The 17,959-nt window shown below is 39.9% G+C and overlaps 2 protein-coding genes across 4 annotated transcripts in view; one reads left to right on the forward strand and one right to left on the reverse strand.

Moving 5' to 3' along the window:
• angpt2a (angiopoietin 2a) overlaps positions 1-8,355 on the reverse strand; it is a 32,401-nt gene extending 24,046 nt beyond the window's left edge. Inside the window, exons 1-2 of the mRNA XM_057848760.1 lie at positions 7,886-8,355; positions 35-190 (exon numbers count right to left, since the gene is read on the reverse strand). Coding sequence (XP_057704743.1) covers positions 35-190; positions 7,886-8,242 — 513 coding nt within the window. The 5' untranslated portion in view covers positions 8,243-8,355. The remainder of the gene's footprint in view (positions 1-34; positions 191-7,885) is intronic.
• Positions 1-17,959, forward strand: part of mcph1 (microcephalin 1) — a 111,797-nt gene that overhangs the window by 78,761 nt on the left and 15,077 nt on the right. The window lies entirely within an intron of this gene.

Below are 17,959 nucleotides of genomic sequence, written 5' to 3' on the forward strand. Positions count from 1 at the left end.
CAGTGACATTCACTAGCAGGCAGAGTATGCTCACCTGTGCTTCCACATTGGTCAATTTCCTCGTTTGCTCTGCAGTTTGACTGAGCAGGTTTGTTCCTATTTCAATCATTGTGGCTGTGTGATTTTGTACAGCGCTCTGTTGGATCTGGACCATATCCTGCTTCATGCTCTCCTGGATATAATTCTGTAGCTGTGGCACAAAATAAAGGTGTTTTAGGGCAGGTTTTGAGAGTTATTGAGTTAATCCTTTGGGAAAACAAACAACTGAAATCGAAACTAGAGAAGGACTGAGAGAGCAAACCTGTTACTTAGCAGCCCAATTCAAAACATCAAGATATTTAGTAGAGTGGGCAGTGACTTTGCCCTCATGCCCCCAAATTTCATCACACATTCTTTTCTCATCATATCACCTACCCTACAAATTTGAGTTAGTCCAATCCATTATGATCACAAAATTCCTTTTCTGACCACTGTGCAGAGGTGGGTAGAGTAGCTAAAAATTGTACTCAAGTAAGAATAGCGTTACTTTAGAATAATAACGCTCGTCTGCGTGGCTGTCGTGTGTTTGGTGGGGCTCGCGCGCGGCTGAATGTGATTGGGCGCGCTCGGGTGGAGGGCCCCGTTGCCGGGATTGGCGATGGGGCGGCGTAGGGTCTGTTGCCGACGGGCTTACACTCACAAGGGATTCACATGATTAGTGGTTTCTAGATCACAGAGCTGATTTGTGTACGCTCCACCCCTCCCAATCACTTAGCTTATAGACTCCCCCTCCCCTTATTTCTCTGGTCAACAGGCCCCCCACATGGTGTCAACCGGAAATACATCTAGCTGACGATAGCACCAACATATTCATAGTTAGTGTAGGCGTTCAATGTATTTCTTGTTGTTGTTTGTGTTTGCTTTCTTGTGTTTCTTTGTTCAGATTCATATTCAGAATATTTATTTCAATAAAACAAAACTTCAAATTATATTGTGATGGTAATTGGAAAAAAGTGACATCTATCCGATTAATCATTTAATTAATGGTCCGATTAATCGATTATAAAAACATTTGTTAGTTAATGCTCTATTTGTCGCCATATAAACATAACAAATCAGGGCATCACCATGACATGCTTAGTCTGATCAATGTCAAATGTTTTAACCAAAGGTTTATCACAATAGTCTTAAGCCTCAACATGAGAAAAGGTCACTATGTTTAAATTTAACTCGATATGTTCTTATGCACCTTACGGTATTCCAAATTTAGACCAAGACCAATCATTAAGTTATTTCCTGCACGGTGTTCCTGAGTGCCAATCAGGTCGCACGACTCGTAAACAGGATGGAAGTGTTGAGTGAGGAGTTACATCCTTCATGACACTATGACGTGTTAGAGCTGGAAGCTCATCTCAGTTGAATATATGCACGTAGTTTGCATAACCATTTTACAACTATGTCTTGAAGCTACAATTAGTGCGTATTCAGTTTGTCATCTGCTGGCGACAAAGTCGTCTTTTGTGAAATATTTACAGTTGATGAGTGACCTTTTGAATTGTCTTAGGGTGTCTTGTTTAAAGCTGTGGATCTAATCAGTTGTTTATTCCGCTGGCCTCTGAGTCAGCCAGTAAAAAAATGGCTGTGCTCCTCAGTCACACAAAAAATGTGACATCACATTCCCCAGCTGTTTATATGCAGAGACAACCTTTAAAAATACTCTATTATTGACCTCACATTGACATCCGCACTAAAACTCTTGCATGTCAAATAATTGCCCCACTTTATCCCTTTCCATTTATTCATTTATGGGAGGCTTTGACACTTTTTTTTCTTTCAGCTGTACTTGAATGGTCTAGTTTATTTCCCGAACTGTTCAATTAATCGGAAATTAGGCTGTTTGCAGAGCTGATGCAACATGCAGCATCCCACCTACATATCCCTTTAATGTTTGATTTAAACATAAGTTGTACCGCTGAATCTTTGTTGGAACCCAGACATCAAGGGCGTAGGTTTGTAGGCATGTGTCCGTATTAGAGCAGGGCGGTAAACCGAAAATTTACCGTCACCGAAATTCTTAACGATGACCGACGTAATTTTGACCATGTCGGTAAATTCGGTAAATTAATAAAACAAGAAAATAGTCTTTTCATCGCGCTTTGATTCTGTGTTGTTCGTCTATGTTCATTCCCCTTTAAGAAAGCAGTGAATGTGCTTACGTAGGGAGTCACGTGATAATCAGGAAGCCAATCAAACAAAAGCCCGGTAAGCTAACGCTAGCAGCTCACGCTACAAGCAAAACGTGATGGAGTGTGGCTTAAGGGAGGTTCACCAAACTTTCAACCGACATTTAGTAGACTCTTGGTGGCATCCAGACGGGCTTTCACCCGCTGTCCTCCTTTGTTCTCACGATTTCCGGAGATGGTGCTTTCAGTGCTTTCTACTGGTAGCCAGGCTAACGCTAGCTAGCGGCTAACGCTACAAATGAACGTTATGGAGTCGGATAGTGGCTCTAACCTTGTCGAAACGGCTGAACTTAATGAGTGGATTGGGCACGGACTGCATCTAGCAATTACTATGTGGCGTTATTTTGTATCTGTCTGTGTGTGATTCCTCTGATAGCTTTTGTGATGGTCAAGCATTCAGCATAAAGTACAATCCAACGGCGAAACTTATAATGACCGAGAAATGGCCCCAGCTATTTTTATTGTGCGTGCATTTATTAAAAAATGCACTGGGGGGGGGGGAAACCCTTAAACCATAAAGTAAGCACTTGTATTTAATAATTGTGTCACAGCAGCCATTAACAATAAGTTGTCTTTTTGAAGTGTACTGTTCAAGCTGCAAGTCATTTGTGTTACAATGACATGTTTGCACAGGCATATTGATTTTGACAATGTACATTGTTCAAGTCATACACGCTGTTATAAATGTTCATACTTGAATTCTTATTGCTTACAATACATTTTTATAAACTTAATGTTTAGACTGCATGTACAATTGTTAAATACAGTATATCAAATTGAATGCTGGTAAATAAATCAACAAGAAATAGTTAATCTGTATTTCATGCATTGATTCAGATTTTCAAATTATATAACAGTCCGCTTGGGCGAATTTATCGTCATTTATCGTTATCGAGATAAATCTGCTCAATTTATCGTGATACATGTTTAAGGCCATATCGCCCAGCCCTAGTCCGTATGAGATTCTGACGGTATAATAACCTTAAGCAAAATTATCACGGTTTCAAGGTATCACGGTATTGCAATTACAGCACTAAAATGTTTCATTTAGAGAGTTCTGGGTTGCAAAAAAAAAAAAAAAAAGTTTTCCATAGAACAAGATTTTTTATTTATTCATATATTTTTCAAAACAACATATTAGCAAATTGGAATAGAAGTATAACGTTAAGTTAAAAAATATACATATGGCGGAAAACAGTCGAGACTGAAAAAGCAGTTTCTGCTCTTGCACTCCTCTTCAAAAGAAACTGCTGTATTTTAATCCCAAAACAACCGTTGTGTTTGATAGAACAATATGTCTATATGCTGCCATAGCAGATTCATGGTGCATTAACCCCCCTGAACTATTTTTAATTTGTCCATTTTACCCTGGGAACCCCCATTTACAGAGGTCGCGCAACCGCTTTTGTTTCGACCTAGCCATAAAAAGAAGGTAAGTAATCGTATTTAATATTCAAAATATCTGTTATTTATAGCTTAGAATCATTAATTGATGTCTAATATTTAGTTTAAAAAAAAACACTTAGAAAAAATTATTCACTCGCATATTTTAAACTTTTAAACAAATTACGTCACAATGAAAAAATTGTCTGTAAAAAAGTTACGTATATCTACCTCATAACTATCGCTTAATTGTATTTTTTTCGTTAGTCACATATTCCCCAATACTTTAGATGATAAATAATCGTTCCAAACAAAGAAAAATTGGGAAAAAAAAAAAAATTAAGGGGGTAAATATATGAAAATGAAAATTTTGATTACTACTTGATGTCTGCGATTTCTGCATCGTGACCCTTGTTATATTACCATGTTTGACCCATAAAATCCCCCAAAAATCCGGCTGTGGCCATTCACAGCTGTGTCTTGACACTCGGTGATACATGCCACATGGAGTTTTTTGATCGAAGAGAGGTAAGTACGCGATATCTCGTTAAAATCATGGCGTCTTTAATTATGCTATCGTGTGCTCTCACCTCCTGTTAGGGTTTTGTTGTTTACATTTTTTTTTTTTTTTTTTTTTTAATGCCCTCCTGTTCAAAACTTTTCTTCCCCCAAAAGATTAAGATTTTAAGCTTTCCAATTATGTATCACACATGCATATAGGGCAATTTTGAAGTTTGGCCAAATTGGGGGTCTCAGAGCATAACTTCGTCACCTGAGCGTTTTCCGCCATATATATACGGTATTCTAAATAAAACTAAATTAGCATGCTAACTAGCCACATTATCGGCCTTGTTAAAAAGCTTATGTTACAGTATGTGTTACCACTGCTAGACACACTACAAACGCCGTAGCTAATGGGAAATGTTCATTACAGTGTTGACTAACCTTTAATTTTGTATAATGCGAAATCATATTGGAGATATTGCCTCCTCTGGTAGCCACCCCCCCCGCAAACATGTTTTTCATGTCGGTTGGCCCCCCGTAAGCCGCAGCTGTCCTCAACTTTTCTGTACCCGAAGTATTACCGTACCAGCGACTACTTTTTCTTCGATAGGGGAAAAGGTTGAGGTGTTTCATGCCCTCTAGCCAACGTTCAGCACAGCTGACTCACTGACATTGAGCAACAACTTGAGCGGGAGTGGTGAGCCCTGCATTTTCGGAACATAAAAAATAGCTAATACTGTAAGGACGGTATGACGGAAAATCTAAGTGGTTTTGAAACCTTGATGTTTTCATACCAAGGTATACCTTGAAACCGGTAACCGGCACATGCCTAGTCTCAACATTGGTAGGGACGTTATAACAGCATAACCTGTATATGCACTTTTTGCAGGGGACGGGACATAATTAAGACCAAACAACATTACTGAACGGGGGTCCGGGCTACATTTCTCACGAATATGAACCTAATTAATTGATAGGCTAAATGATCAATGCAAAATAAATTTGTATTGACTGATACAGATTGAACTTTCATGTGTATTGGTTCAGGTAAATTTGATTCAAACCTTTGTTTTCAAAAACTAATAAAGAACAATTTGGAAGTGCAAATCCCTTTATTAAAAAAATGGGGAGCTATCCAAGAATGGGTCCACTGAACACTGGAGCACTCCTAGACTCAAACTAAAGTATTGCAAAATATAAGTGATCTGGGAAAAAAATATTGAAAAAAAATCTGAGATATCCAAGGACAAGGACAAGGATCTGAGACATACTGGAGTACCCCAAGACTCAAACCAAAGTACATACTCTCATGAAATTCTGATGTGTTGTTTCATTTCACAGATTTTTTTTTCATGTCAGTGTACCCCTGAAGTGGACCCATTCTTGGATAGCTCAACGTTTTTTTTTTCTTTTTTAAATAAAGGGACTTGCACTCTGAAGCCACCGCAATGCATTACACTAATGCACATAATGCAAACAATGATCCAATGAGGGACACTAGCTTAACTTTGTTGTTCCTTGTTTAATGTTATGTTAACTTTGCTGCAGGTCGGACTTTCAGTAGCAAAATTAGTGGGGTTTCCCCCAGCTCCACAACATTGACGCCTTTTTACATGACTTAAGCCCTTTTCACACACCTATCCAGGGAAATTCCCGTGTAAGGTGACGCAGGATTTAATCGCGTCATTGCTTTCACGAATGTAGAAATGTCCCGAGAATGACGCAGGTTGGACACTTTCACAGACTTGTCCCATGTTGCCCACTGGCGCTCTCTGTGTGGGGAGGGCTGCTTGCGCGATTTTATAACCCGGATATTACGTCATTTTTGGTCGGCATTGGCTGTCACAATGTTGGTCAAATCGTGTTTTTTTTAACAGAGCTGTTTGTTGTTGCGTTCTCGACGTCGTAACTGCAGCCAATTCAAGCTCATCGATACTGTATTTAAGCCCAGGCGATCCAAGAGAAGGGTGTCGAGGTATTAACTTGCTGGGCGCCATTCGACACCTCTGCTGCCCTTGTTTTGAAATCCCCTACGCTGTGCTGGTATTCTAGTGTATTTGTTTTGTTGTCTTATCGGCTCTGCCTACCGCTTAGGTTAGTATTACTGATCCCCATCGACCTACTGTCACGGACCCATTGTGTTACCCCCTTTTCCGCGATCGCGTGTATTTTGTTTGTATTTACTAAATGCTTAAACGCATCCCTCTGTTGTTTTCTGCTTTGAAGTACAACCTTGTTTTCGGAGTAGCGGACCCTAACATCGGCAACAAAATAAACCACACATTTCCAAAGATGGACGATGAACTCTCTTCTTCGGCTCTACGATCCCGTAGCAATTTAATTTTGTTATGTTTTCAGTTTAATTTAGCTATTTCCGGCTTGCTATGTTGATAATAGTGATGTTTGTTTACCACTTTTTGTCTTTCTGCGAGGAAAGAGGAAGTGACACTGGGCCCGCCATGATATTAGTCAACGTGCTGTGACACAGGAATTTTAATGTCTGCTTTCACGCACACCGCTTCCCGGGAAAGTCCGTGAAATGTCCGGGTAATCTCAGTCAGTGTCAGTCGATTCAGGAAATTGTTTTCACATACAACTGCTGTACGGTTAAATCTGGCGATATTCCTGATGTTTCGGAGTGTGTGAAAGGGGCTTTAGAGTGGCTGCTGCTGGCCCCCCCCCAAAAAAAAAAACAATATCCTTCCTCTTCGAAGGGGATGGAGGAGGCGGCTTGTTGTCGACATGATATTTTCGGGGCTGTGCGAGTCTGCATGTGTGTCTATGTGGCGGGGGGGGGGGATCATCAGCCAATCAAATGTGTGTTAGAGGGGGGGAAAAAGGACCGGCACATTCAGCAAGTGAAAAGGGATAATTGTAAATTGTAAAAGTCTGAACATGATGAAAATAATTCACTTAATAATGGTAGGGTCTATTTTATCCTTAAAATACCAGTATATAGGAAGACAATCTAAATTACCTATATAACTGAACTCATTAAATGTTGCAAATAAGGTTGCTTAAAAGTTGGTGGGGACAAGTTGGTAGTGTTATGTCCCTACCGTCCCTATGCAAACCTATGCCCTTGCTAGAAACTTTTATAAACCACTGAGGTGTAGATTCCTAAAAAGCATCAAAATATTTAACTGCGGAGCTCATCTTTGGTAAGCATCGTCACCCCTGCTACATTGCAAAATGTAATTGTGTACTCAAACTGTGAAGGACTCTTGTCTGGGTTCCTTTATATATAAAACCTTCAAAAGAGGGACGGGGGGGGGGGGTCGGGGGAGTCCTGCTCTTTTATGCCTAAAGGAATTGCTCGGCGAAGTACGCATCCCTCAATCAGACACCTGTTAAGAGTCCTTGTCGCTTTGAATGCCATTACAACCTTTTGCAAAGAATATACTTCTTTCAAATTTGTTTCATGTTCAGTCTAATACAGTAAAGATTGAAAGTGCTCATCAGTAATTGTCAGTTTTTTTCTTATAAGCAAATGATTAAAATACCAAATGAATGATGAACATTCTTCCTTGACCTGGAACCACGTGGATGTGTGCATTTTCTAAAAGGGTTAGCTAGAAATCTGCTTAACTTGTCAACCGTGTCATCAGCAAATTCAGTTGTAGAACTTGACATTTTTTTGGCCTTTGGAATGCTCTTTTTGTCTTTTTTTGTTCTCTCTTCTACACTTCAGCCCCTTGAACTGTTTTAGTTCTATGCACAAAGTGTGGTGGGCTTTTTCTCATGGCATATGACATAATGGGCAGATAACACTTTACCTTAAGTAGCCACTGCGTGTTGTTCTCCATGACCATCTCCAGCTGTTCCAGCCTGTGAGCTGACTCGTCGTTGTCTGTGGGCCCGTCCTTCTGAACTGGATAATTGTAGCTGCTGCTCTGGCTTTTGCAGTTCTCCTGCTCAGGTAGCAGAAAGGTGTAGCTGCATGGCCCATTTTGGATCTGATACTGTCTTTTGCCCACAGTGCTGTCCGAATGTGTCCGATATCCCATCCCCACGCCGAGACAGACACTTAGAAAAAACAAAACAATGGGCAACATTTTCAATGATCTTTCCTTTTTAGAATTTATGAGGCTCAAAAAGGTTTTTGGCTTAAATGCTTCTTTCCTCATGGGCATCCAAACTGTAAATTCCTTTGAAAGTCCTTCTATAAGTATTTAGTATGAACAAAAAAACTTGTCATCAGAGGATCATTGCTGCAGTTTACCGGTAGCAGACTGCATGTGTGCGTTTTTCATCTACGCTCCAGCCACTTGTTTGAGCTGCCCTCGACACCCCCCGATTCGCTAACTGGGACTTTAGACCACTCCCCATTCCATGTGTCCACTCTGTGAAGTGCAGAATCTATTACAATGCACACCAACACCACAGAGGCAGATGCACAAACTACACATTCTCTACTATGTCCTACACAATGCCCACGTGTTTTTCCCTCCACTGGTTAAACAGCTACGCAGGATGCAGCTGTGTACCTCCGGCACTGTTATAGTCGCAGTGGCAGCCAAAAGTCCATTGAAAAATATTTGTGAGTCCTTCAGAAAACATTTTTTTTGTGGTATGATTTTTGATAATGGTTTTGTTTTTAAATGACAGATTGAAAACCTGTTTTTATTACACTATATGACTATACCTTATGAACAACTTTTCAAAAAATCAATTTTTTAAGGAGATACCTGTGAATGTATTACATATTTAAATGATGATAATCAGTAAAAAAAAAAAAAAAAAAAAATCATATATGCCACAATCTTGGTAAACAAACATTTTTACAGTACTTTGTCAGTTCGACATTTGTTTTAACCATTGATGCTGAATGTTTGATGTCGGATTGATATTAAGTCTTTGAGATACAAATGACCCACTTAGCTGTCGTTTGGACGTTGTTGTTGCTGTTTTTTTGTGACTTGTAGAGCAAAACCTTGAGTGGTGATTAGGGGTGCACGATATCAATTTTTTACAACCGATATCGATAACTTCCTGCTCCTCAAGGCCGATACCAATACGATAACCGATAATATATATACTGTATATATAACATTTTTCAATGTATATTCACCTGAGTTTTTGAACACCTGTAGGTCAAAAATACTAATGGTTAATTCAGCATAGACTTTCTTTTGACCGAACCAGAATTTCATGATGGCATGAACATTATTATAATAACCAAAACAAACACAAGAACAGTTTTGAGTTCAAATAAAGTGCCCATATTATTTTTTCCAAATAAATATAATTTGAATAAATCACAATCAATCAGTCAATATTATTGACGATGTGTTTCCCTGAACAATGAGCACAGATCTAAAACAAACATAAACCCAACAGGTGTTTTGCTTTGTCAGCAGATAAAACATTTGGTGCAACAGGAGAGGAGACTTTTGTCGTCTTGGTCCATGAAACAACTTTCGTAACATGGAAATTATAGAACAGCAAGCCTATCAATATCCAAAAGACCTCTCAAGAACTTGCAAACATAGTAACACTGTAAAATGCAAACATTTGCTAATTGGCATAGTAAGTTTTCTAACTTAGTGAAGGAAAAATACGGCCTCTAAAACAGTAACAAAACTTTGCATATTGGCAAAACAGGAGTTGAAACAAACGCACACATCCCAATCCGACACCGTGCCAAAAATATTATTATTAGGCCCGATAATATATATTGTTATCGATTTATTGGGATGATGTCATAATTCCTATTATCGGACCGATAATTATCATACATCTCTAGTGGTGATGTTAATGGTGGTGGCAATGAAAGGCAATGAAAAGCACTCACTTTCTTCCAAGTGGCATAGTTTGGTAAACTTTTTTTTTTTAGAGAGGGTTCATGCTTTTAATTGCGTCTTCCAGTTGAGTGTTACGCTTAAATATAAAACAATGTCAAGTACACTTTGTCATAGGGATGTCCCGATCCTATATTTTTCCTCCCCAGTCCGAGTCACCTGGTTTTGAGAATCTGCCGACACTGAGTCCCGATCTGATACCACTGTTTTTTTTTGTTTTTTTTTTAAGATTCAAAACATGTTACAGTACTGTACTGTTTACAGTACTTCGTCCTCCTCTTTTTCCGGGAGTGTTGCGGAGGATAAAATGTATATATTTTGGTTTCATTTGGCAACACCATTGTTTTTCTGGATTATTTTGTTACTTTTTAACTTTTAACATTAGAACTACCAAGGGTGGATCAGTTGATACAAATCCCTTTTGTATCCAGAGAAGGGACATCTGACCCTAATCAGCATATCTTTTGTGAGCATAAAGGTCCATATTAGTCATTCCCATTCACACTAGCAAAACCACAGGGTTGGATTGCTCCAGTTAGCATCTTGACTGTTTGTGGGGGAGGGCTGCCCTGGCTTTGTTGGACAGTGGACCGCTCAGGCAGGCAATCAGGAGGACAACCTTTTTACATATTCCAAAAGCTGCAGTTTGCCTACAGTACAAGGGACAGTGTAATAAAACCAAAACATTTTTTGACATACAGTGCCGCTCAAAAGTTTGTGAACCCCCTCAACATTTTGGAATTTTCTATTATTTCAACCTGATTTCCTAATCAATCAATTCAGTAGTTTTTTTTTGTTTTTTTAACAGTTGTGTTGTCAAGACTAAATTAAAAAGAGTTTTCATCAACTGATGTAGGTGCAAAATTGAACTGTTTGGTCACAACCAAAACCGCCATGTCTGGCGAAAAGTCAACACTGCATACCACCAAAAGAACCTTCTCCCAACAGTGAAGCATGGAGGTGGGAATGTCAAGATCTGGGCTTGCTTTTCATCCTCAGGACCTGGACAACTCCACATAGTCCAGGGAATCATGAATTCTGAGGAATATTGTCAAATCCTAGAACATAACCTGACGCCATCTGTTTTGAAGTTAAAGCTTGGCAGAAGGTGGATCATGCAACATGATAATGATCCAAAGCATTCCAGCAATACAACCAAGGAATGGCTGAAAAAGAAGAAGATTCGTGTTCTGGACTGGCCCAGTCAAAGTCCTGACCTAAATCCCATTGAAATGCTGTGGCGGGACCTGAAGCGAGCAGTTCATGCCAGACGCCCATCAAACCTCTCTCAACTGACTGCGTTCTGCAAGGAAGAATGGGCAAAAATCCCCCAAAGTAGATGTGAGAGGCTGATTAGTCACTACAGAAACCGTTTGGTTGAGGTAATCTCTGCAAAAGGAGGCGCAATATCCTATTAACTGAAGGGGTTCACATACTTTTGCACACATGATATCTGAGTTTTTCTTAAATCAACCACTTTTGTTAAATAAAGAATGACAATATAACTATTTCTTTTGTTTCAGTCCATTATTTGGAATGTCAGTATTGTGGATTTGGGTATAACTTAACATTTAATAAGGTTATTTTAGTTTTTTTTACAAAAAATCTGACCATCGCTGTGGGGTTCACAAACTTTCGAGCAGCACTGTATGACACTTCGCCCTTTGCCCGGGGCTAGGTATTGGAGGTCGTTGCCGAAGCAATTTTTCATTCTGCGCTTAATTTGCAAGACTGGTGGGAAGTCCACTAGTCTCTCTGATATTCAAGATGCTAATTGCAGCTATCCAGAGTGAAACCCCTCCTTCACACCTGGTGGCCTACTTGATTGCTTCTTTGAGTGGTCTATTGTTTGAGAAAGCCCAGTAGTCCGTTTGGTGTCGGGGTCATTTGACGCCTTTCTGCTATTTCTTTATACCCCCCCAGAACCCCCCCCCCCCCCCCCCCAGACTTCCAGTGTAAAAAAATTAGTTAAGTGTACTGTCCAAAAACTGGGCGTTTCCTTGTGCACTGCCCAACAGCCAGCTAACATTGTATCAATTAAACACGAAGCTCTGTCTTTTCTTGTTTTTATATAAGGCAATGTGTTTGTGAAATTGTAACAAAGAAACATGCTTGCATTCAACACAACCGCACAATACACGCCGGTATACAAATACCATGTAGACACCACACTTTACTTGAGCTACAAGCTATAAGTATAGGTTAGCTTCCATTCAGCAAGACTTCTTAACAAATTTGATTCGTATAGCTTTTCCCCATAGACACACATATGGTGGTATGAAAAAGTATCTGAACATTTTGGAATTTCTCACATTTCTGCATAAAATCACCCAACAAATGTGATCTGATCTTTGTCAAAATTACACGGATGTAAAAACAATGTCTGCTTTAACTAAAACCACCCAAACATTTATAGATTTTCAGATTTTAATGAGGATAGCATGCAAACAATGAAAGGGGGGGGGGGGTAAGTGAACCCTCTGCCTAAGGAGACTTAAAGAGGAACTGAAACCAATTTTTACCAAACATTTTAAGTCAGGTGTGTGCCCAATCACTGATAAGTGGTTGAAAGCTGCCCTGCTCATTATAGAACACACACCTGGTAAGAAATGTCTTGATGAAAAGCATTGTCTGATGTGCATCATGGCTCGGTCGGTCAAAAGAGCTGTCTGAAGACCTGCGATCAAGGATTGTTGATCTGTACAAAGCTGGGAAACCATCTCTAGAAGTCTGGATGTTCATCAATCGACAGTCAGAAAAGTTGTCTATAAATGGAGAGAGTTTGGCACTGCTGCTTCTTTCCCAAGGAGTGTCCGTCCATCAAAGATGACGCCAAAAGTTTAACGCAGAATAATCAGCAATACTCAAAAAGAACCCTAGAGTGTCTGCTAAAGACTTACAGAAATCACTGGCACAGTCCAATATCTCTGTGCACACATCAAGTATATGTAAAACTGGCCAGGACTGGTGTTCACGGGAGGACTCCATGGAGGAAGCCACTGCTGTCAAAAAAAGAAAAAAAAAACATTGTTGCTCGTTTAATGTTGACACAAAGGCACTTGGATACTCAACAGACATTTTGGCAAAATATTTTGTGGACTGATAAAACCAAAGTTGGTTTGGGAGTTTGGGAGTGTCATGTGTGGAGGAAAAGTAGAACAGCTCACCAACATTAACACCTCATCCCCACCGTGAAGCATGGTGGAGGGAACATCATGATTTGGAGCTGTTTTGCTACCTCAGGGCCTGGACAACTTGCAATCATTAACGGAAGAATGATTTCAAACGTTTATGAGGATGTTTTGCAGGAAAACCTGAGGCCGTCTGTCAGACAGCTGAAGCTCAAAAGAGGATGGATGCTGCAACAAGACAATGATCCAAAACACTGAAGTCAATCAACTTCAGAATGGTTTTAGAAGAACAAAATACACATTCTGGAGTGGCCAAGTCAAAGTCCAGATTTGAACCCCATTGAAATGCTGTGGCATGACCTAAAGACAGTTGCCACGTTTACATGGAGCCAAATATTCCAATTACAATCGGAATATTTGTTCAAACCGAATAAATGTGTTCCATATAAACACCTCATTCAGAATGAACAGGCCCAAACCGAATGGAATTTCATTCCGATTCACAGGGGTGGAATATTCCTTTTCCCAAACCGATTAGAAGTAAAATTATATCATGTAAACAGGGAAGCGGAATGGTGTCTGGTTGCGTTCTTTCTGCGCATGCTCCGTACTGACGGGGTGACGTCACTCGGTGACGTAAGTAACGTCACTTGCAACATGGCTTCCAAGCACACGCACAGCGCACCCACACAACTTTTTAAATGAACGGCGAATCATTCTGAAGTTTTGTTTCCACTCGAAAAGTTAAAACAGCAGCTGATCTGACGATCGATCTCCATGTTTTGCAACGTGACGCTTTGTTTTGATTAATCTGCGCATGTCAGACGGCAGTTGTCAAACGTCCTTTCGGAATAAAGGCAGTCACATGTAAACGCTGGATCGGAATAGATGAAGTGACATGTAAACAGCTGATGTGAAATTTCCATTCGGAATGATTTGAATCGGTATGAATAAAAGTCAGCATGTAAACGTGGCTAGTGATTCATGCAAGACATCCCATGAATCTGACTGAACTACAGCAGTTTTGTAGAGAAGAATGGGCCACAATTAGTCCTGATCGATGTGCCAGACTGATCTGCAGCTACAGGAAGTGTCTGGTTGAAGTTATTGCTGCCAAAGAGAGTTGTGAGGGGGGCACAAAATATTAAATGTGATGGTTCACTTATTTTTGCCCCTTCTGTCATTGTTTGCATACTATCCTCATTAAAATAGTAAAACCTATAAATGTTTGGGTGGTTTTAGTTAAAGCAGACACTGTTTTTACATCCATGTGATTTTGACAAAAGATGAGATCACATTTGATGGTGATTTTATGCAGAAATGTGAGAAATTCCAAAAGGTTCAGATACTTTTTTATACCACTGTACTGTATGCCCTTGCTATAGATGTAAAATACTTGCAGACATGTAGTTTCCAAGGCAGAAACGTAACAGAAAGCCCCCAACAGCGTCAATGCGCATGAATGAGCATGTGTTCCAAACTGCGTCACACGGTGGATACAGTGAATTATTATGACCAATAGGTGGCAGTAACGTACTGTAAAAAGTTATCAGGCTCTAAAGCATGGCGACTCAAGCCAGCCCAATAGTTTTTTTTAAATTTTTTATTTTTTTATTATTATATAGAGTAGTGGTCCCCAACCACTGGTACTGGTCCATGGCGCATATGCTACAGGGCCGCACAGAAATAATAATTTTTTTATTAATGACCAAATACTGGCCTGGACCTCTTCACATACTAATCTGCCTGCCAACCCTATTGACTAGTCCGAGTAGAGATATGTGGAATTCACCCTCTCGTGGTGGCCGCCATTACTGGGGTGTTTACACACCTCAGTAGCAGTCCAGCGTCAGTCAATGTGAACAGTAACGTTAGCTGACTGCTGGTGGCTGTGTGCTGCGGGCGGCACACCTCAGCAATGGCGGATGGGGTACTTCTGGTCGTTTTGCTCGGATTATTCAATAGATCTAATCATAAAAGTGCATAGGATGTTGTCATAGAAATCAATTTGAGCTAGCATCTATAACTGGAGCTAGCATCTTTTTTTTTTTCTATGTGCGCTTGTCCTCGATAATTTCGTAGGCACATCAGATCACATCACACATCACATCATCCCTAATTTTTACACTTAAAACGATGCCATAATTTTGCTTTCATGTCAGCAGGTCAGCTCTGAAACACTACTGGCATTTCCACATTGGACTGGTCACCAGTCAACCACAGTGCAACAATAATGTAAACTGAATCAATTGTGTTACAGGACAAAATATTTTGATGTAGATTTAATTGAAGTGAAAATTATTTAACGTCCCCAACAAACACACACAAATGTGCACACACAGCTGTCTAAAGATCGAATGCCAGATACTGTAAATGTGCTTATGTCATGAACCATAATATTTTGAGAAATTCTTGTCACTGGCATATTCTTTTTTTTTTTTTTTTTTTTTAAAGAATCACACTCACGTTTGCTTTTCACAGGTGAATCCTCAGAAAAACAAATCCTGCATTTTACCTTAGTTGCACTGTTAATGCTGCCATGTTTGTGTCAACTTGTCTGCCTGTGGGTGCTTATGTAACTGGGGAACATGGTGCAGGAAAGACTTGTGAGGATATTTTGTTCCATATAGTAGCAATATGCCTAAACACATTACATATGCTTTTGCTTCAGGACATTACAAGGCATTCATTTTCGTTAACGTCCCACACAAATGTTTTCCATTTAGTTTCACTTTTACCACAAACAACAGACTCCAACTCAACCTCATTTCTGTCTAAAAAGCTTCACAAACAATTTGAAACTGTGAAACAGAATTGCAGGAAGTAGGCTGATGTAATATTCTACTGTAGAAGGGAAATGCTAAATAATTTAGGCACATTACAACAGAGGAAGAGCATGCCGTCATTCTGCTAAAACTATGACGTTGCTGGTGTTAGTCGTTGTTGCGACTTTAGGCTTGCCCTGAAGCAAAACGAGGACGTCCATCCAGCCAGGGGTCAGGATAGTTAGGCGGCTGCGGCTGAAAAATAGCCCCTCCCCCAGAGGGGAGGGGGGAAAGGGGACTAGTGATGAAGAGACTAGTAGTCAACTAGATATTAGAATTAGAAAAGAGAAATAAAGAAAAGACAAGTGTTAGGTAGGGTGAAAAACAGGGGATAGGACTCAGTGGCTGTACATCCCCCAGCATTATAGCTTCTAGTGCAGCTTAGACTGAACTGTGAGTCCAGTTTGTTTTCAACTAGCCTGACCATAAGCTTTGTCAAATAGGAACGTTTTTAGTCTAATCTTAAATGTACAGACTGTGTCGGCCTCTTTCATATTAGCTGAAAGCTGATTCCATAAGACAGGAGCTTGGTAACTAAAGGCTCTAGCTCCTACTGTATTTTAGAGACCCTGGGAATTAAACAGTAGACCTGCATTCTGAGAACGAAGTGTTCTGTTGGGGCGGTATGGAACCAGAGCATCTGTGAGATAAGATGGCCCCAAACCATTAATGGTCTTTAATGTAAGAAGGAGGATTTTAAATTCATATCAGTCTGGATTTCGGCATCACCACAGCACAGAGACCGCACTTATAAAAGTCCTAAATGATATTCGTCGGGATAATGACGCAGGCAAATCATCTATTCTGCTACTATTGGATCTTTCACTTACATGACTTATTGGACTGTGAAATTGTCGCCACTCTCAGGTTGCATTCACAAGCGAAGCAGGGTGTGGTAAAATCGGACCGAGACCCACGATTTTTGAGTGGAACAGAGTTCATTTGTTTGGTCCGAATTACAATTTGGGTGCGCGTTCACTTTGACTAAACGAAGCGGACTGTCTGAGAAAATTAACTCATTGGTCTGTTAAAAATGGACCAAACAGTGCTAGTGTGAAAGCACACTTACTTAACAGGAATTTCTTTGTGTCAGTTGGAAACCATGAGTCGGAACGAACCAAATTCGCATGTGGGGCTCCACAGGGCTCCATTCTTGGACCACTTTTATTTAACATCTATCAGCTTCCTCTAGCTCAGATCATCAAAGAGTATGACATCTCCAACACACCTATGCAGATGACACACAACTCTACATTTCTGTGTCCCGACATGATTATCGTGGCCTAGTTTCTCTGAGTAAATGCATTCATCAAATCAATGAATGGATATGACAGCTAAATGGAGGTGATCATTTTTGGGCCAAAAAAAAGAAAAGGTCAAGATTAGCACGCACCTTGGTGCAATGTCACTTACAGCTCCAGATCAAGTAAGAAATCTTGGCGTTATTTTTTACTTAGACTTAACGTTTGACAGCAAATCTGCGTATTACCACCTAAAAAATATAGCAAGAATTGAACAAAACCATCCATGCATTGATTTTTAGTAGATTGGACTATTGCAACGGTATATTTACAGGTCTCAATAAAAAAATCTGAAAGCTACAGCTAGTACAGAATACTGTTGCCAGAGTCCTTACAAATACTACAGAAACTGGACCTTATTACACCAGTTCTGAAATCGTTACACTGGCTTCCAGTGAGTCAAAGGATAGACCATAAAATACTATTGCTTGTCAAAACACGTAATGGCCTTGGACCAAAATGCATGCTTGATTAGTTTGACCCCTATGAAGCACCTAGACCCCTAAGGTCGTTTGGAACCTGTCTGCTGTATGTTCCAAGAACAAGAACCAAGCAGGGTGAGGCAGCATTTGGTTACTACGCTTTTCACCTCTGGAATAAGTTAGCTAAAGGTCTGAATAATAATAATAACCATAATAAATTTTATTTGAAGGCGCCTATCTGGCACTCAAGGTCATCGTACAATCATATTAAAAACATTGAGGCAGATTTAAGGTTAATAAATGAAGAAAAATTAATAAGAGAAAATACAGATTTAAAATACTAAACAGATGTAAAATTACATGAACAATA

This window comes from Corythoichthys intestinalis, chromosome 10, assembly GCF_030265065.1.
Source record: "Corythoichthys intestinalis isolate RoL2023-P3 chromosome 10, ASM3026506v1, whole genome shotgun sequence".
Classification (NCBI taxonomy): Eukaryota; Metazoa; Chordata; class Actinopteri; order Syngnathiformes; family Syngnathidae; genus Corythoichthys; species Corythoichthys intestinalis.